We start from the raw sequence: 22,947 nt of genomic DNA, 5'->3' as shown, positions 1-22,947 counted from the left end.
TCTTAAATGCTTAGGCATATAGTACATTTGACTCTTAAACATTTTTGGATAAGTAGATAACCAGTTATCATTTTCATTAATATAACGCTCTAAGGTCACTTAATTTTTTGTCAGCCAATAGATATTACAGAAGTGAAACAAAGAAGTTCATAATAAATCCCTTTCAGACTTGCTGCCCTTCAGTCGGTAATCTTAAGGCCTGTAGGAAGACAATTGCCTCTCGCAATTACTTAAGCTTAAGCGAATGAACTAGCAAATGTTGATTTTATTAAAAATATTACTTTAATGGATTCGACGAAATATTTAAAAAAACTGTTTGATACTCAATTTGAATAGGGTTTCTGTTAAAATACTATAGGAATTTATAGAAGTTACTTTATTTCCTTAGGTATGTGCTAGGGTTGAAGCTATCACGAATTCACTTAATCTGCGAACGAGAAACAAGACTCGGTGACCAAAGACCAGTAAGCTAGCTATTTGCAACAGACCGATAGCATTTAAGATATTTCCCAGTGGGAAATACGACATGAAGGTGACAAGAGCGCCTTTGGCGCGAAAACAAGGAAATTCAAATTTTCTAAATAAAATTACAAAATTAGGTCCTTTCCCAAGTGAGTTCTGGGGATCTAACGTCCCCAACATTATGTGTATTCGAACTCTACATATAAGTATAAATTAATCTCAAATACAACGTTTAATGACTCTTCTTTAGTAGTATCTCTTAATTTCAAGTAGACACTTTTCATGTATCCATCTCAAGATTATTAACAAAATGACATTACACTTTTGTTTTGTATCATATTATTCACTGTAAATTTAAAGGGAGTTCAGATGATTAATAACCACTGAAATAGGAGTTCATTTATTCTGCAAATTTCGTGTTTGCATTTTCAAAGATGATTTCATTAATAATAAATTCAGTTTATCAAATATGATAGTCATGTACATTTAGTTAGATAGGCATCAAGTTAAATCGTCTCATATTTTAAATGAAATCATGCAATACAGTGAAGAGTTCAAACCCTCATAGATAATTCGACTTAATTCATACCAGACTTTGAATTTTGTACTGCTGCATAACATTTTAGGAGTTGGTTTGAAAAAAAAGGTGATAAGAGAAGATTATTTTACATGAAATGAACTGGTCGCCATACGCGGCTTCATATACAAATAAGACCATTCAGGTGATTGAGCCAGTCCAAATACATTCGGTTCATAAATTGTTGGGGTAACATGTGTGTAAATGCTGAGTTACAGACATCGCCATCAAGTCATATTCCGGGTCTTATCAACGATATGGATCAACTTGAGAAATCGCTGCACGCACTACTTAGAATGAATTTATCCTTTTAAGCCTTCTTCCTGGTAAGGAAGCAAATTGTTAACATTCTCTAGCATCCAACAATTACTTTATGTTCAAATTAGGCGAAAATCCTAAACTTGAATCATAATAATTGATGCTTGTTCAGTGGGGAGGATTTAATACAGTTCAAATGGTCGTTACAAGAATTTATTAGATTAACCATTGTTTAAGTGGTTATCTCCAATTAAGTCATTTACGATGTAATAATAGATATTAACTCTCAGCTTGAACTAAACATAGAAACATTTTTCAAATAAGATAAACTACTTATGAGTAGCCAGACAAACTATACAAATACGCATCGTGATCTAATATTCATATCTAGTTTATCCAAGTCTTGAAAGTCGTATTGTCAGTATGACTGAGGGCTTGGAAATTTCCGTCCCAGTACGGGATAACAATCGCATAGATATGGATTCGTTCCCGTTTATATCAAAACAACTAGTCTTTGTATGACTCCACTTAGAGTCCTCCCACTGTTACTGCCTTCACCAAGCCCGGATAAAGGACGAGGGTTGGGTACAGGGTTGGTAGTCCCATCCTGTAGAAATAAGCCTTACTGAAAATCGCTAACCAGAAAAAGTTGTTTCATACGATTCAGAATATTTATATTAGAAATTATATCATACTTCTCACTTAATTTATATACTTCAACTTTTAAGTCTCATTATCAGAAGAGATTTTGTAAAGATGGTTCTAGTTGTATTATTCGTCACCTGTTCGTTGCATTTAGGATCCCACTAAAAACGAGAGACCTCAATGTATCATCATGAAACTCATTGATAACTGCATTTATCTATCTGTTGTTCTTGTCGACAGTTAACAAATGTTACGTATATCTGTCATTGGATGATTAAAAGATAATGATAGCTCGTTTACTGAACATATTCTGCTATTTAATTTCACCTATCTCTAAACGGCCATTAATTCATCGTATTTCTATGATACAAGTCATTTAAAGATTGTTCTAAATGAGTTTTATCAATAGCGATGATCAATCCTGTCGACGTCTGACACTTTTCCCACAATATGTGGTATTATGATACAGTCTTATAATATTCACGTTTATACTTGTTTATAAGCAGTGTTAAGAATTTAGAACAAAAATAGTGAAATACAAATCCAATAAATATATTTCTTTTGCTTATTGAAGTAATGCCTTTTGTATGTACTGCAAAGTCACGATGACTATTGATTATTCAAATATTCAAGTATGAAATCTTGATAAAAACAACGAAACCTGTAGTGTCAGTCATTATTTTAAGCCCATATATCTTATATTCTAGTTTTCGGACATTCCATTTTGTTCATTCTACTTGAGTCATATTTTGACCTTGTCAATTATTCACTTATCAGTCTTGACTGATTTTATATATGAGCGTATATGTGTGTACACTTCATGTCCCATGACTCATCACATACTTGTAGTTTATTTTTGTCTGACTATAAATACTGAGTAACGCTTGATTAAAATGGAGTTGGCTTCCCAGCCATCTTCCATACGTGTCATTTTGCTTTGCTGTGCTTCATTCACTTCATGTACGAAATATATGTATTCTCAAGTCAATTCTCGTTATTCGACTTATTTAATTCCGTTATTGGATAACGCGATTTAATTCGACAATGATATACGAGAATAAGGCGACAGCAAACACTCGTACATTCTGATATGGAGTCAGATCAACGGGCCACAACATTGGTGAGCCCGCCGACGACGAACGCAACGCAGCAGGCTACGTCGATGAAGGAACCTCTGCACTCTATACGTTCGACGAACAAATTCAGCGAAGCCAGCGCAATCTCCAATCCGACGCAATCAGCACAGTCTGTGCAGCGTGGTATGGACATGCTCAAGTCGTATTATCTTATCGATACTTTGTACTCATGTCAACCATTCTCATTGATCCATTCGTCGGTTTGTTTAATTACGATTCAAATTATCATTATATGCTTATTATTATATTATTATCAATACCATGACCGAATGTGGAATTATTAATCTTGTTCTTGCTGTCACTAGATTGACATTTGCGCAGTCATATTACTCACCGAACAAATTATCATTTTATGAAAATTCCACTCCACTTTGTGAGAACTCATTGGGATATTTTTACTTTTCAAAAACGTGAAATTTTCCTGCTTTAAGTGAGTTCGTTCCAATTTTTCATGTCATTTTGATCTAATATTGCATTCATTCACTTAGTCGAGATCAACAATTTATGTTATCACAACATACATTTTTCATTTCGAAATCGCCTCCTATTATGTCTATGGATGCATCTAACTAGCTGATTAGTAACCATTACGTTAATTTTATCTATTCTTCCACGTGCATAACTACATGCTGCATCACTTATCACTCAAAAACGCTATTCGAGTACTGCAACTACTATTCTATTCCCATTACACTGTATATCAGAACATAGAGTTTAGAGCTAGTCTCTCAAAGATACACTCTTGTTCGTTACATCCAAGTCAGTCTCATACGTCGCCATCGCTAACCATATGTATTGGTAATTTTGTCATGCCTTGGTACGGTTTTGTAACAAACGAGATCGAGCGCATCTCCCTCAAACCACACAAACCACTCTAGGTTTCATGACCAAAAAGGAATACGACTCTACGTACCTCGTCTACTCAGTCACTATTCTGTTCCTCTGGTCATTCTACTAATACATATTCAACGATAACGTTCACTGACTTCATATTTTATGCTTATTATCAATTGCAGTACAGCAACGAATATCACCCGTCGATGCAGATATTATTTCACGACTTAGCTATTATCATCCTACAAACGGGAGTTACGCATTTAAATTCGAATTCACTCATCGCTAGTCGATGCTATTTATTCTGCTGCGGCTCAACAGAACATATATTTAACGTATTTCACTATTTCGTCAGCATCACAGACCAATTTCTGTCATATTCTACTGTACTCATTTTGACGATTTATTTCCCTGTCATACCCAGAAACAATTTATTACTATTTTCACAATAATTTGAATCGCTCATACAAACTTGTTATTTTATCGTTCAGACAGTCATAGAATTAGTACATGTTAATTTGTTGTACGCTCATTAATTTTCTCATATTCGCATGCTAACGTTTCCATTTTTGTTCGCGCCTTTTCGATATTCATGTATTCTTTTGCATAAGTATAACATTTTCATATAATACACTCGCCCCTCATGTGACGCTGTACTTTATCGAGTGTTGTACAATTTTTTTCGCTACTTATTGTTAACGTTAGCTTCATGTCACTTGAGTGTTATTTTCGAAAACAGACATTTTTTAAATGTGCTATTTTCTACGAGGGGGCTATGTAGTGTCAGTCATTATTTTAAGCCCATATATCTTATATTCTAGTTTTCGGACATTCCATTTTGTTCATTCTACTTGAGTCATATTTTGACCTTGTCAATTATTCACTTATCAGTCTTGACTGTTTTTATATATGAGCGTATATGTGTGTACACTTCATGTCCCATGACTCATCACATATTTGTAGTTTATTTTTGTCTGACTATAAATACTGAGTAACGCTTGATTAAAATGGAGTTGGCTTCCCAGCCATCTTCCATACGTGTCAAAATTGCTTTGTTATGGCTCTCGCTCGCTTTGCATGCGAAAGGGCCACTTCAAACCGACAGTGACAATAAAATGCTTGATACATGATAATATTTCAGTAACATCACGTCCGATTCTTAATTTACAAACTCATCTTGCTCAATTCGCATAGATTGTTTATACTAATCGCCCTAACATTACATATCTTATTACATGTTGAATTGACATGATGTTATTATCATCATTATCATAAACTTAATTAACCAGATAAAATTTCTCCTACTATGGATTTTCTTTATGCGATTCATTTTACTATGTTCGTTGTAACTCGACACCTTACAAGCAATTTTTTGAACACTTTTTAAATGACATTTCTGATTTACAAATGACACTTTTAAGTTTATAAGCCATAAGAAATTCAAAGATCTACCATTTGGTAACACATGAAATTGTCTAATTTACTGACATAAATTGTTTCGGCCGTTGTAACAAAATAAATATTGACTTATAACCATAGAGTCTGATGATGAAGTCATTAAAAACAATAACTAGTTCTGAAACACATTATATTGGATATTCTATGGAGATCCCTAAATAGTTAAAACAAATGGGACGTTAAGTGCTCCATTTAGAAGTGGAAAATATCAACAACAATTCCAGAACTAAAATTAAAACAAAATCAAACATCATTCATCAGTAAAACAGTTGAAAAATTTTCACAGAAACATTGGAATGTAGACAGACAAGTGTGACATTCATTGTGAAATGCAATAGTTATCAACATGTCACTGTGTTCACAATACAATCATGTTCCTCATGCACAACACTGTATTTGTCACTACGATATAACAAATAGAATTGTCACCGACCTAGTAAATTATACTTATTTACATACTGGTGACACGAGTGAATAATATGATTGTTTGGAAACTGAGATCATGATTTTCTCACCGAATTATTTCCTTTTCAAATTCAATGAGAAGAATGCATTAGAATACTGGTTAATGGCTTTTAGTCCGAATTCAATAATTTATCAGTTGGTGAACACACAACCATATGTACACATTTCATGTAAATATAAGTGCACACACACACACACACACCAATTTCTCACTCAACTAAACATCACATAAATGTTGTCCACCATCACCTCAGCAACAATGTGATAATGCACACCGATCACGATGATTAAGATGGATTTGATAGTTGCATTACATTGTTGATCATTTGAATCACGACTCTATTACTAGACGAAGGAGAATATTCACACGAAATTACTTGTTGACAAAATTCCAGACATAGTCATTCGGTGAAATGTCAATGTGGAAATGCATTCAATCTACACATATCATCACATATCACATAGCATCACTCGACCCATTTCTGCATATGTTTGTTCAAACAACGTGGTAGATCAATCCATATTGAGAGGTAGTATATAATATAATATAATATAATATAAAATAATATGATATTAGGAAATTCGTAGAAAGTGAGGGAAATCAATGCTTATTTCATTGGATGACGTGTCACTCACTAATTACCGATTGTTTCATAACACATGAGATATTCCAAAACCTGTACATTACTCCACATTACACCTTAGTGATATGAATGGAATAATCGCGGGTGGATGCTTGGATGACTAAGTAAGTGTGTGTGTGGTTGAGTGAGTGGGTGGGTGAGCGTGTGATTGAGTGAGTGAATGTATGTATGGAAATGTTGGTTGAGAAATAATGTGGTGAAACAATGTGTTGATTTCTCTTCATTTTCTGTATGAAAACAGACTAATAAATTCCAATGAGAATATGTTTTCGACTATTGTTGTATTTGTGTGCGTGTGTATGTTGTTATGAGTGTGATCTGTTTTATGAATTTCGTCTGGATTTGTGAACTGGAGAGAATTATTTGACGCTAATGATGTTACTAATAAATGTTACTGTTATAATTACAACAGATAATGATTTCAGTTTATGTTTGAATGCATTATGAATGGATTATGTGTGTGATGAATAACAAGCATATAATGTTCATTTTGTGTGGAATAAACTAAAACCGATCATTATAGTCATAAAATTGTATAAATATGTTTCCAGGTCATTTGGATGAAAATTCATCAGAGTGACATACATCACTTTGCTCAATCTTTGAAATCAAAAATTTTATTCATTAAATGAAATATTTACAAAGATCATTTTAAACTTTGCTTGTTGCGTATATTTAATTTTCCATGTTAATAATTTGTAGCTGTATAATAAATTATCATGTTGTTACATACTCATTAATAAATTGAATCTTCAACCTGTTGTCAACTTGTACTGCATTCAAAATCAAGGCCTATTATAACCAACTGTTCAAACTGAAATCATGAGACTAAATGACTGTCAACAGTCTATGAAGGATAGAAGATATGATGGAATTTCAAAAGATAATTGAACAAAATATCATTATCCGTTTATATTATTTCACAACTACCCTTTGTTTAAACTTAGTGCAACTTTTATCTAACTGCGTCTAATAGATCGTTCTGTAAAAAAGATCGTAGTTATTCTTTTAAAACATTTTACATAATTTTGAAATCATATTTTCTATCATACGTCTTGATGGAACTAATTCACCGAACTGTAGATAAATTCATCAACTTACTTGACGTCTCGTTGGAATTATTTAATTTCAGTCGATGAGATTTCGAAAGCTGTAATTTTTTTTTGACTGTCTTCTTTATATTTTGCGTCAATCTTTTGTGAAACTGTTCAGTTAAATTTTGTCGAAACTTCATATAAATTATTTTATGATCAGTCAATAATCACGGTTAATGCATCCTAAATATGATACTTGAAATGTAATGGGATTTGATGTGTAATCCATTATTTGTTTTATTAATAGTAATACGATTTTTAATACATTGTCTTTGAACATCTGGTTCTAATAATTACTTTTTATATGAAATAGTAGGTAACATAATTGCATCCACACACTTAAACCCAATAAGAAAGTCAGTTTTCCTTGATCGTCTTCCATTCGGTGTAGTCCGCCCCCCTTCCCAATCACAGTTCACTAATAAAGAAACTTTCGAAAGTATATATGTCCTTAGATGCTTAACTGAAAATAATCAAGTTACTATTTTCTCTCAAATAAAAGGTTGTTATTACGCATGATTAACTAACTATATTTTATTTCAATTTCATTGATTAAATTGTAATAACAAGAGAGCCTAGTAACGAATGTGAAAAGAAATGGTGTTCAGGAAATCGTTAAAATTTTAGGTAGAACGAATAGTTACTATAACACATTTTTGGTGAAGTATCGAAAAATTTTCACCAAGATGAAAAGTGAAGAAAAAAAAATGAATGGGTGAAATAGAACTAGAGTTAAATAATCAGTATCACTTTACTCTTTTAAAGTGTAAAATACGATTGCAAAGGTAGGATGAAGGTTTTTTAAGGAGGAACACAAATACTACATTGAATGAATGTACAGAAGATTTAATTTTCTTTGAAGACAAAGACATACTGTAGTTAACGAGAACACTAGTGAGGATAACCAAATGTATATCAACACAAAATTAAAGAATCCCTTGGTAAAATCTGAGAACCATACAATAAATACTTCATTTGAAAAATGTCAGTTAATTGTCTCAGACTTGATTGTTCCTTTGTTTCCACACCTATCATTCTTTGTTCTTGTTCACTTTCCTTAGATCTTCTCAACCTTCTGCCGCAAGGCATTTTACTTTCGGTTGATGATACATACTACTTATACCTGTCGCCATCAGTAGCGCATATCACACTACAACACATCACTAATTGACGAAACAAATAATTATTTACGTAATTATCGTTAACATTATAAATGAAATGCACTCATGTACAACTTTTTAATCATGAGTGTAATCGGGATTTTTTATTTATCATAATGGGTAAAAATGACAACTCTTGATTTATATCTGTCGTTTGGGGTATGAATTTAGACTTACTGAAGTTCGGCCATGAAACGCCTATTTACAAATATAAGTTGATCCGATACAACGAACAATTTACGTGCAAGTCTTCAAATTGTAAAACTTACTCTATATCAGTGAACAGTAGGTTTCAGTTAATAACTTTAATGCAAAGCACCCATTCACACTGAAGTAGTTGGTAAATTAAACTATTATCCAAGTGATCTTGTCCCTAAAAATTTCATGAAGATGCTGAAATTCACCAAACTTATTCATACATGGATATCGACTAAACCTCTTGTGTATGTAATACCGAAAGGAAGTGTGACTGAGTTCAATAAACGAGCATCATTTCAGTTGTTGCCAGGATAGCATGGCGGTAACATTGCTGACTTTGAAGCCGGATGATATTGGGTTGAATCTGTAGTGGCTGGTACTATATCAAGCCCATATAGGTTATTCTAACTTCTAGACAGACCAATCTATTCATTCATCTTAAGGCACAGTTTTATCTTGTCACTTATTCGCCTGTCAACCATGACTGTTTGTTAGGTGAGTGCATATGTGTGCATTTCTTACCTTACTTATCGCATGTCTGTAGCTTATTTTTGTCTGACTACAAAATTGAGTCACGCTTGGTTGAACTGAGTTGGCTAACATGTCTTCTCCAAACCGTTTCACTTCGCTCTCTCCTCTTCGCTTCCTTCACTCCATCTCTGATTGTCTGTTCTGATCAACGATTACACAAAATATACGTACTCAAAACTTCATTCTCGTATTTGACTTATTTTAATCCCATTATTCACTAACGCGAATTAAGTCGATGATTATTTACGAGTATTGGCGGCATGTATATAATCTATGACAATCATAAATCGATTTAAATAGAGTCACTAAAAATTTATCAGGGCACATTAGTACCCTTAAGTTTACAGGTATAACTTGCTAATAAGTGCCAAGCAACAAAATGTCTATGTCAAGGATTTCCTATCGACTACTTCCAACCACCACCTTACATCCCAACATAGTGCACGTGATGTCGAGTCACTTAGACTAGTGGACACACTGCAATTCGATCGATGGTATTCGATCAATACTAAGAAGGGCTAAAAATATATTATACTAATTATCATTTAGTGGTCAATTAGTTGTAACATTGACATGTATTGTAAGTCTGAAACAGTAAGTGTACATCAAGATATCTAGTCACTTAGACTGGATCATCACATTGCAACATGATTAACATCATTCAACTATCACCAACAGTTATACCATATAACATCACTTAAGCCCCAGTAACTAACCTGTGAATAATGTTCGTATAATCGATGAAGCCTTTAAATAATGAACATATTCGGATGTTTTTTTTTCTATTATCATATACTATTGTTTTAGAGTATTAAATAACCAATTAGAAAAAAAAATCTGTATAGTTTTATTCACTTTCTATTGTGAATTAGTTCTAATGACAAAATTGTGGCGGTTGAGAAAAAAAGGTCACTATTTTTGTTTTGTTTCTTTCTTTTTTTTCTTTTTCATCATCAAAACTTTTGTTATTTAATTTCTTTGTTAAGTCAATTATCTAATAAATACAAAACTTGTCAAACAGATAATAATTCTCTTATTTCATTTATTGTTACCTTTTATTTTGTTTGTTTTAATCATTATTATTCTTACTCATTAAAAAAAACAAAACAATTTCCTATCTATTTAAACATTTGACATTGAATAATAGAGAAATGAAGTGTAATTAGTAAATTAAGACTTTATTGTTTTAATTATTTAAATAAAGAACAAAAGGTAAATGGCGGTTTTCATGTTATCTTGTTATTAAAACAATTAAATCTTTGATTAGGAAATAGATATAATGTTTTCGTTTTCCCTTAAGATAGGATATGTTAACAGTAGGAAAAGAAAAAAAGCCTCATAACATTTGACAGAAATCTGAAAATTTGTTATTGACTTAGATCTTGAACTGTCAACAATAAATAATCAATGGACTTTGTATGTATCATTACCAAGGTTTGATTTGATAATTTCGAATAAATTGAGCATTGGGTAGATTGATATAAATAAATAGTATATTTGTAATATCCCAATAAGTAGAAAATTAGATTTTCTAACGTTTCGTGACTTAGCGTAAGTCACTTCATCAGAGAATAAATAACCAAATTAAAATTAATCCAAGTTTAAATAGTACAACGGAACAATAAGAATAATATTTGATCCAACCTCAACCGGTTAGCGCATTCGGCTGTTAACCGAAAAGTTGGTAGTTCGTACCCACCCAGAGGCACTTCGCACTTAGGATCAAATATTATTCTTATTGTTCCGTTGTACTACTTAAACTTGGATTAGTTTTAATTTGGTTATTTATTCTCTGATGAAGTGACTTACACTAAGTCACGAAACGTCAGAAAATCTAATTTTCTACTCATTCGGATATTACAAATATGTTATTTATTTATAATCAATGGACTTGTTTTGTAGGTTAAAGTTAGGATATTTTTGAAACAATGATAGACTACAGTGCAAAATCATGCATGGAGGACAACTGACAAACGCATTCTAAGTAAGGACAGGAGTCAGACAAGGCTGCTTACTCTCTCCCTTTTTCGCTCTTCTGGTGATCTATTGAATTATGAAGACCTCGATATCTGACGGGAAGCACGGAATATAATGGTCAGGTTACATGCAACTAGATGATTCGAACTTCACAGAGGACTTAGTCCTTCTATCCCATACACATCAACAAATGCAGATGAAGACAACCAGTCTGCTAGAAGCCTATATATCAGTAGGCCTCAACATACACAAAGGAGGTAGCAGTATCTTCAAATACATCACGTGAAGCACCAAACCAGTCACACTTGATAGGGAAGCTCTGGAAGAGGTGGGAAGTTTAACTTATTTGGGTAGCATAATCAATGAACAAGAAGGATCTGATACAGACGTAAAGGTAAGGATTGGTAAAGCAATGGCCGCATTCCTACAGTCGAAGAACATATGAAACTCAAAACAACTGTCAATTAATATCAAAGTCACAATCTTCAATAAGAATGTCAAGACAGTTCTACTATATGGAGCTGAAACTTTGAGAACTACCAAGATCATCATTAAACGAGTACAAATATTTATAAGCAACTGTCTATGTAAGACACCCAATGTCCGTTGACTAGATATAATCAACAACAGCCTATTGTGGGAGAGAACGATCCAGCTTTCATCTGAAGAGGCAATTAGGAAAATTCGTTGAAAGTGGATAAAACATACATTTCGGAAATCATCAAACTGCATTATGAGGTAAGCGCTAACTTGTAATCCTGAAGAGGAACGGAAAAGTGAAGGTTCAAAGAACACACGTCTCCAAAAATTGGAAGCAGACATGAAAAGGATTAATAGATACTAGAAAGGATTGTCCAAGACAGATGAAGAATGGTCGTGAGCGGCCTATGTTTCTCGAGGAGGGGTAACAGGCGTAAGTAAGTAAGTAGGTAAGTAATATGGACACGAAAACATTTCAGAAATGGTTCTATTTCGAAAATGGGCTTCTGGTGATGGATTTTTATTCGTTTTATTCAGATTTCCTAAGTAGATGAAGATAACTAGTGATTTGAATGTAACTCATGTTGTTTTAGTGGTCATACCCTTCTGACCATTTGCAACATATTTTTCTATCGAAACACAACATACAACAAATCCGAGTGACGAAAGAAGATAGGCAAATGCAAATCTATTTCACATAAAAAAAGTTTAAAACCGTATCACTGATTTTTATAGACTTATTTAGTGTTCATTAATGGTTATCTGTTGAGTAAACTTTAGGTAAATGGTACTCATTGCTTAGTAAACAGTACCTTAACGACTCCTATTATACTGATTTTACTTAAGCATCATATAAATGATACACGGGGTTACAGTAAGACATACAAAGTTCATACAGACCAACATAGGTAATATAATCATCACATTGGGAGCAATTTTTCACTTGTCATATTGGACAAAAGTTACACTGAATTAATATGAGACATACTGACCTAAGACAATGTTACATTGGAAAAATATAAACTCAGTATCGTACTGACTAAAGTGTTACACTGAGGTTAAAAGCAATGTTAAAATGTTACTGAATAAAACTAACGTCATGACATGTTATAATGAGTAAGAGAATAATATGAAATTGCCTAATACTCTCAACTTATCAGTCTCTGATCAACTATTGTGGTAAGAGTAAAATCATCACAATCAATATGGATGACTCAATTACTTAATCTTTTCACTACAAGAAATATTATCGCCAACGAAATTTACGGTTCTGCCGATAATCGATTGAATATATAACAACGAATCATATATTTTGTCAAGGACAGTACATTACTTGGGTACACAAAGAAAAGTTTAACAATATAATATATCAAAGAGCATTTGCATAAAAAGAATGAATGAGTATATCTTGCACGTTTAGTCTGATCCTTATGTTTTCTAAGGCTTCGTCACTATTGATAAAATCCTTACGACTATTATTATTATTATTATTATTATTATTATTATTACTATTATTATTATTAGTAGTAGTAGTAGTAGTAGTGGTTGTAGTAGTAGTATTTAAGGTCAACATTTGTTATGGATTGATGACTAATCTTATTGTGTTGATCTGTCAATAAACCACAAATTGTATGAATAAAGCTTAACAAATGAACAATAACTGTAAATAGTTTGTTATTTAAAATATTTATATAATTCTGAATAAATAAAGGAAATTTAGAGGATAAACAAATGTGTACTACCGTGGTTACACTTGAGCGTAGAAATTTATTTCTAAAGGACTGAAATAATGAGATATGAATAAAGAAGTGGTTAGTGTAGAGAAAATTTTTAAAGCTTTAATGGTCAAATTCAATTAGAAGGTCACTCCTGATAACAATGAACTGACTGAAGAAGTGCAAGTCTCTTTTTACAAATTTTAATAGTAACAAAAATGCTCAGATGTAACATTGCTCCCTAAACTACTGAGTAATGTGAAATCAGGTTATTTAATCAACATCAATTCTCAAGATACTGCATTTACTTCTAGTCCACAAGAATACTATCAGATAAGATCAAACGTAAATTATAAACTTTGATAGTGCTGAAAATAGTATTCAACACAATCTGACACTGATTGGAGAATCACTGATAATCAGGAGTACTAGAAAGTTATTTTGTCCTAATATGCAAATCCTCGGTAGTGCTTACCTACAAGCCCAAGTAGTACTGTTTCTTAGACTTATTGATCACACAGTGAGCTTATCACATTTTCACTTTGGAGTCGTAATCCAATTGTTTATATCCCTAACTATGCTAGTTTTGTGCGATCCGATATAGAGTAATCTATAACTTTGTACCTCGCACTAGACTGGATTAACTTCGTGTATAAGAAATTCCTACCTGAATTAAGACTACCTTGAAATAGGATACTAAAAAAGCCACTGAGTTCAACACAAGTCTCAGCAACAAGTTCAAAAAGCAGAATAACGAATGAATTTTTGTAGACAGTTTAGACAAGATTCAAGAAAAGGAGAGTAAGAAGATAGAGATTAACAACAACCGAACAAAAATGGAGAAAGTTAAGGCACACACCGATTGCACTGAAGCGAACAAGCAAGTGAAGGTAAGAGTTAGAGCTGACAGGCAGAAATACGTGGAAAAAGCTGCAACAGAAGGAAATATCAAACAACTATACGACACAACGACGAAACTAGCAGGAAAATATTGTAAATCAAAAAGACCTGTCAAGGTCAAAGTAGGCAAACCAATCACTGAGACTGAAGAACAGTGGAACAGGTGGGTTGAGCACATTGAAGAACTCTTGAATAGACGAACCCCACTAAACCCATCGGACATCGAAGCAACACACACAAACCTTTCTGTAGCTATCAGTACCAGGAGGAGTTTTCAACGGTATCGTTGAAGCGAGATTAAGAATCTGGGTTTACGTAACGACCGATCATGTACCAGGCAAGTGGTGACAGTAATGATTAGTTTTGAATGATCAGTTAAATGAAACTCGTCGATATGTGTCAACTTCTTTGTTTATGAGGAAGCATTTGACAAAATGGATAAGAGGACCTTGTGGAATAGAATCCAACACTATAGAGTACCAGATGAGATCGTCATCATCGTGCAGAACTCCTATGATGAACTAAACTGAGGAGTCATCCATGAATGGTAGCACACGTATCCATCCAAGTAGAGATTCGTATCAAATAAAACTGTGTATCCTCGCCTTTTCTTCTTCTTCTTCTTCTTCAGGTTTTTGACTGGATTATGAAGACATCCCCATCTCAGAAAAGCACAAAATACAGTAAACACCTTGGAAACAACTGAATGATTTTAACTTTGCGGACGACTTATCCTTGTTATCCTACATAGTAACCAGTTCAGACGAGGGCTGATATGATAGCAGTAGCTTCCACAGAAGTAGGCCTCAACATCAACAAGCGAGAAAGCGAAACCCTCAAGCACAAACCAATGAGTACCAAGCAAATCACACCTGACGACGAGTGAGTGAACACTGCTAAATAGTTCCTTACTAGGACGAACAAGTTGTCGAGTTTTTACTATTTGCTTAACTAACACCATTCCATAGTGCTAACTGTGATATTCATCAATCTCCACAACATCTTATAATATGTAACAATGAATTGTTTATACACCCTAAAATTCATTTTCTTCAATAAACCAATAAGATTCATAACCGTTGTAAATGTTACAGTGACTGGTTTAGAGATAGAAAAACCTGTTTTTCTCTCTCCCTATTCATCATTTAACCTTGAAATAAGCTTATAGTATTAAAGAGTCTGTAGAATGGGTAAATTTACATGCAAATTTATAAACACATACACAACACAAACTTTATTTCATTGAAATGAATTAGTGATAACAGTCTATTCCAGTTTCATATATCAGTGTAATTTATTACCTATATATATGTATATAACCTGAAATTCGTCTATTCTATAATATGTTTATATCATGAATTGTATCTGATATAAAAGTTCAAAATTAACACATTCACACAAGTAAATAGATTGTGGACATACAAAATTATCGTAAATTTCTACTAAATCAAATCTATTCAATGAATAATCTTGAACACAATAATAAAGAATATTTGAATCCATTCAATTATAATGCAGTAAGTATTTTAATTATTCTTTTTTCTTATCATTTTACCAATTGAGATCATGAAGTGATGTTAGACCTAAAACATCGATCAATTCATGATCTCAATTAAAATTCAACAATCTCCACAACCCTATACTAAATTAATCAGTTGTTGCATAGAATCACAGATTGTATGATTTCATTGATATGATGGATCAATTTTGTCAAGTTGTCAAGAAAGTTGAATTATTTATATGTATCAATAGTGTATTTCTATGCTTCATCTTTATTGCAGATATTAAATATTAGTTTAGACTATACATTACTTCAAAACTACTGATAACTTGAATTCAATTCTATCATTTTGTTTAATAAAATAGTCGATTTGTATCTTATGTAAAAGTGTCACTGTTCACCAGTGGTGAATTTTACCTGCTTACGCTAAATATAAAGTGATGAGACCGAAACAAGAACAAATATTAGACTAAAACAACAAATTATATATTTTATGAAGAGAATCAGGATAAATGTATCTGAACCATAAGGACTGGCATTGTAAAATGATTGACTTTTACGAAAATTCAATGAAGCTCCTCTTAACTTCAAACAATTGTACCGTTCTTAATATTCTTCTATGGAACATTTTCATTACTATTTTTGTTACTACCACCGTTATTAAATTGACATAGCTTATCTGTACTTCACAGAATACCAACTAATACTCATGTATATGACACAATTACCTAAATAATCATTGATATGTTAAAAGACTTGGATAAAACCTAGCAGTGTATTATACTCTTCCTAATGAAAATTTATTTATTTCCAGTATAATTGAAAAAATATGAAGTTAAGACCGTAAACACCTCGATCTTAGCCCATTTATTTCAAACTGCCCATAAAGCCAACGACAATCAGTTGTTAAAAATGGTCTTATACATTATTAGTGATTGATTAGAATAGTTAGGTGTAGAGTCCTCCAAATGAAAGAAGCAAAAGTTATAGGGGTTGAAATTCGAAACTCTATTCAAAAGAAGCAAGTTCAATTTCTTACATAATTCCGACCAGTTTCAGAGCCCATTAGTCAATATTATTCTCAACTAGACTCCCTACCATATACTTATAAGTGAAATCTACCTGATTTAGTTTCTATTTTCTTGAATAGTTTGTGGAAACAATTTTTGATGTGAAGATGGTTTTTTCATGGATTAACATCAACTGAGAAACTATCAGGAAATCAGACAGTATTTAACAGTTGGGTTTCCCAAGTATGAGAACTCTTGACAATACAAACTCATAATAGCTCTGGTGATTGAACTCAGGACCTCCAGTTAACCACCGATTGGGAATACAATGGTTCACATTTTCAACCTGTTCTATTCTTATACATTTGAATGATTTATTTGAAACTCATCTCATTTTAACATTACTTAGTTCATATGATTGTATTATGTTTGATAGAATGCTCTATCTAGCTATCGTCACATTAATATTTGTCGGTTTCAACGTTGCCCATATTTATTCGGATTCATAAAATTATAATTTTTATGAAATCTATAACCTGATTCAAGCATATATTTGCAGTAGTCATCCGAGTTTAAACATTTTAACAAACCTATTTCAACAACAGTGATGTAGCGCATCATTGTAACTTTATCGAAGAGTTATCCACTGGGTTTTGATTCATTAGTTGGAACTCAGTCATCTCATTAAAAAAATGAAAGTTATAAGTTATGCCTTTGGGAAGGTAGTCAGTGTGAACTATTTCAGAATCGTAAACCAGGTTTAAACAACTATCCAAACCTCCTTAGTTTTCGATTATCCCCTGGTTGGAGTCGAATTATGGAGAGGATAATCTTCAAGTGATTTAAGCATACGACTGTTTTAAAATAATTTCTAATTTACTTTGAGATTCTTTATGATAGCATCAAAGATAACTTATGATTAAATGGATGGTAATGTTAGTTTAAACGTTGAGAGTGATATGACAGATAAGTATGAAGGATAATCAGTTGCCTTATGAATGTCATTTTCATCTTTAAATAATGATTCATTCTTTAACAAACCTTAAAATTTTGGTTACATACACTCTATCTATCCATCTATAACTTTCGATTTTCAAATGAACTGGCTAAATTGATCAGTAGTTCCATCATTTGATAAGTATTCATTTAGGGTTTAGAAATTGTTTCTTCAATTAAATTATTAGTCCTACCATTAGAGTCATTCCAGTACATTTTTCAAAACAGTTAAGCTGTTGTAACAGAAGATATTCTCAAACTAAATTGTATTATTTCAACAACGAAAAATGGTGACTGAATATATTTGTAAGTGCTTATTCAGACACTTGTGTAATAAGTTTGTTGTTTTATATCAATGATGTTAACTTTTCAATGAAATTTAGAATGATATCTTTAACCTTTAGTTTAAGACATTACCATAGTGTCACTTAAAAATCAAAAGATGCCTTACTGAACCAAAATCAATTAAAAAAATCAATTCCCATATGGTACTCATGGTAATGAAATAATATCTCACTGGCTCAAGTTGTCAGTTCAAGTGAAACATGGTAATAAAAGACGAACTATAATTAATGCTGATTGGAAAATTATAATACATAAATATCTCCAATCTCGGTATCACTTGTAATTACATGATTTATGATGTAAGTGAATAATTTCATTCTAAACAAAAATATTTAAAAACCCGCTTTATTTTTAATGATAAGTACTTTATTACCATAAGTTGAATTAACAATAGCTAAATGGGCTGCAACTGAAGAACAGTTCTTTCCGGTATTCATTGAATTTTTTTCAGGTTGAAAGTAATATATATATATATATATATATATATATATATATATATATATATATTACATCGAAGGAATTACTTCATGGTTGAAGAAAATTGAAAGGAAGAATATCAGTTTGTTAAATCGAACCTTTTGATTCAGAAATGTAATCAATAATCGTGAAAGCTAGAATAGATCCAAAAGACAGTACAGTTTTGAGTAATTGTGAAAGTTTAAGAAGACCATTCAATTTAAAATGACTTGGATTATCCCATTGTCAATATTTTGACCAGTCTTAGTTGGCATATGGGCATCCTGAGCAGATTGCCTGGATATAGATATTACGACACCAGTTAATATGGAATGGATGATAGCCACATTCCATCCACTCTATAATTAAGATGATACCCATATTGTCTTTAAATTCAGTAGTAGTTAGATTGACATTAAATTGTGTTGAAAACTGTTATACTGTCTTTGCTCGATTGACTGAGGTTGTCAAGCTGAAAGTTGACTAACGAAATTAATCCAAAAAAACCAACTGACCGAATGTATCTTCAAAAAGTTTTTCAATCAATATAATATGACTGAGTTACTCATTCAATAAATGACCACCAACAGAAAGTGAGTGTCACGAAGTAACCGGTGGACTTTCAGTTGTACCCACTGTAACAAAAACCTGTTCCCTACGTTTTTCATTATCTTTTTTATGTAACATATGCTGACTGATTCGTCTTTCAAGTAAATGAATTTCTAATTTATCACAGGATTCTTCCCCTTTCTCCAAACCAAGTCCTTTAGAATGTTTACAAAAGTCATGCAATAATATTTTACAAAATATAAATCCCTTGCCATATCGTCAAATTCTGAATGAAGTTTCTCATAAGCTGAGTAGCAGTCTTAATTATTTCACTAATTACTCATCAAATTACTCTTGGCTTAAACAGAAACGTAATACAAAATTACGTCATTACAGTTCCCCTGGTTCCTATTTATTTCCACTCTCCGTTGCATGCAGTTCATCACATAGTTCAAGAAAACGAAATTTGGTTACATCCAAGCGTACATTTAGAAAAGTTTCCCATTCAAAGAAGCTAAATTCAACATTGACAGATGGTAACATTCGAACACATAGATCGATTCAATCGAAAAATAAAACTTTAATACATGATAAAATTGCTCTGAACGATCCAACAAAAAATGGTAAGTTGTTATTGTATTCAGACAAATCCGTAAGTCAACTGACAACTGAATCTCCTCAAATTAATGATTCACCAACTCAAAAAGTATGTTCACCACAATCGGTGGCATTGTCATCTTTCAATACTAATTCAACTATTTTAAATGGAAATTGTACATGTACCATCTGCAATAAAATACAAATGTTCAATATCTTACTAACTTCCTGGAGTGCAGTGATAAACTTTATTCAAAATTTACAATCAAATATGACTTTATATTCAAATTATATGAGTATAAATACTACTAACGATCTTGTTTATAATTTAGAAAATTCACTAAAACAAAATGAACCGATTATTTCTGAATCAGATGACTTAAACAATTTGTTTACATTACCAGTTAATAGTCAGAATAATTCTCAAGATTCTAATTTAGAAAACGATAACTATATAATTCATAATATACCTTTAAAATAAATTCACTAAATAACTGAATATTGAATAGAATTTCAAATAGAATTACAAGCAGATATGTATATTTCTCTTTATTTAACTGTGATGATTAATTTGTAATATCAACGTTGAAAAATACCAAAGAATAATCTACCTCACTAAACCACTTTGTATGGGCAAATCAATTAATTTTCTTTTGCACAAAATACTTTCTCGTTTGAATTATACATGCTTTATAAAACTTCTGCTCTTTTTCTTCTTTTTCTGTATTAATTAATGTAACATTCATTGGAAGATTTATTTATTAGTAAGGGAGAGGATGGTTGATTGTGAAGAAACACTTTTATTATGCTTACAGAATAATTATAATAGATTTCTGTAAAGATTTATTCAATTTTGAAATGAATGAATAAATATACAAAAACAGAAGATTGTAGATAGTTTTGTTCTCTAAGCTGGATGATTTAGTCGTGAAGCTTTCATCGAGGTCCACAGGACAAGCTGTGAACCACATGTGAAAAAATTCAAACACTTCACTTCTACCTGACGTTTGTACTGATGTCGTTCAGAAGAACGATGAAAGTTCCGTGACCAAATCATCCAGCTCAGAGAACAAAACTCCATCAAAATCATCCACCTGAGCTATAAATCTTCACCATTGTAGATGGTTCTTTAAACTGATCACAGTTATAACAGTGAAAACACTTTACAAATTAAACCATTTATTTCAAATTATGTTTTAAGAGCATATGCTCAATACAGAATTGTTCATTAAAGATGTTACTTAACTTGATAGAAATTCCCGTAAAGCTAGAAAAGAAAACACTGTTTGTAAAACATGTAACTTCTATGTTTTGTTTTAAAATAAATTATAGATACATCAAGTTAGAGAAAGGAAAAAATAGAACTAAACATCTGTCTAGAACTTTCTAGTTTTGACTAACTTTCCACCATAAAAATTGTTTTCCCAACATGAGTAGAATCATTTCAACTGAAACTTTTTCAGTGCATATATAAAATTATGTTAATTATAGATTTAAATTATTAAATTGTATATCAAAGCTACTACAAACTAAGAATTTTACATCATGTACTTATATCTGTTCCATAATTAGTCTTGCGAAAATTATCTCATTCAATTTGTTTTATTAATGAATAATTGATAATAAATAACAGAGTAATTATGTCTGCTCCATCCAATGCAAATTTGGGTATTTTTAACTTTGTTTCTATAACAATTTCACTTTACGATAAATGAATCATATGAGCAATGAATGGTTGAGCATTTCCAAGATTTATAGAATTACTAAGCTAAAGAAGCTATACCTATTCATAATCACATAATTGTTTATTGAGAAAAGTAACTTGACTTGTATATGGTGATTTTTATTACTATGTAACATCAGTTGGATGACCGATGACAGTTATAAAGTACAAGACTATTTTGCCTGAGTTCGAGATTTATCAGCAGTAGAATTCATGAGAGAAAGAATTATCATTCAAGATTTATCGTGTATTAAACACTTAACATATTTAGAACTAAGTGGTTAAATACTATAGATACAACTAGCCAAAAAATAATCCTCCCAATAAACAGAATTAAAAATGTTCTATGCTTATAAGCCTTTGGATAATAAATATTTTCACGATATTGTGCGGTTAATTTTGTTCAAATGGTATTATCAATCTGAGTAGCTGTTTCCCGACAGTGTTTTACTGTGTAAGTAGGGAACACCAGATCAAGTCATTTAAAAATTTTAACCTGGATGTTACAGATATACCTTACTGATAAGGGTCTCCGTGTACAAAGTCTAGGTCTAGTGTTTTTATGTGGCACCTTAAATTATTCACTACTCTCCCGATTTTCATAATCTTAATACTTAGTTTAGGAAGATAATCTATACCTCGTGTTTATGAATACCAATGTGTTACAGTTTATGGAGATATCACGTAGTACTTGTGGCCTGTGTGCCTTGCTAATGTATAACGTAATGATACCGCAAATTAGAGAGCAGTGAATTATCGATCGGACCAATGACGCATAAAACCCGTACGAGCAGTCTAGAGTCCCTATCGGTCTCGCTTCCTGCCTAACCCAGCCAGTTAAGTCCAGAACACCAATCTCAGCCTCTGAATTATGAATCATTTATTTCAAGCATGCTGGGTTTATATACCAACCAGACAGACCACAGCATACCATAAAATGAAACAACATTTGTACAAGAATTAGCCAAATGTGGCTGTGAATGGGGGAGGTAGTAATTAATAGACATGGCATAATTCAAAAATGGTAAATCGTATGATAATAGCTCATAGGTCAAAATAAAGCTTATAATAAGAGGGACATGAATATGAACAGTTTAGTTATTTAACAATTATACGATAAAAATGTAGGCATAGTATTAGTCCATAAATGGATCCCGAAAGTTACCATTCATTATTCATATCGGGACATAACATTACTCCCCTTTGTAAATTGACGGCAAAACAAAAAGCATGGTA

The 22,947-nt window shown here is 32.1% G+C and overlaps 1 protein-coding gene across 1 annotated transcript; it reads left to right on the top strand.

Annotated features, from left to right (window-relative positions):
- Positions 1–15,994: 15,994 nt before the first annotated feature.
- On the top strand, positions 15,995–20,469 carry MS3_00004114 (uncharacterized protein; the record flags this gene model as incomplete). The annotated part of the gene is made up of 2 exons (XM_012941287.1): positions 15,995–16,051; positions 19,579–20,469. The coding sequence occupies 2 exons, from the start codon at positions 15,995–15,997 to the stop codon at positions 20,467–20,469; spliced, it is 948 nt and encodes a 315-aa protein (XP_012796741.1).
- Positions 20,470–22,947: the final 2,478 nt, after the last annotated feature.

The sequence above is a fragment of the Schistosoma haematobium genome, chromosome ZW (assembly GCF_000699445.3).
Source record: "Schistosoma haematobium chromosome ZW, whole genome shotgun sequence".
Taxonomy (NCBI): domain Eukaryota; kingdom Metazoa; phylum Platyhelminthes; class Trematoda; order Strigeidida; family Schistosomatidae; genus Schistosoma; species Schistosoma haematobium.
This window is presented reverse-complemented; position numbering and strand designations above follow the sequence as displayed.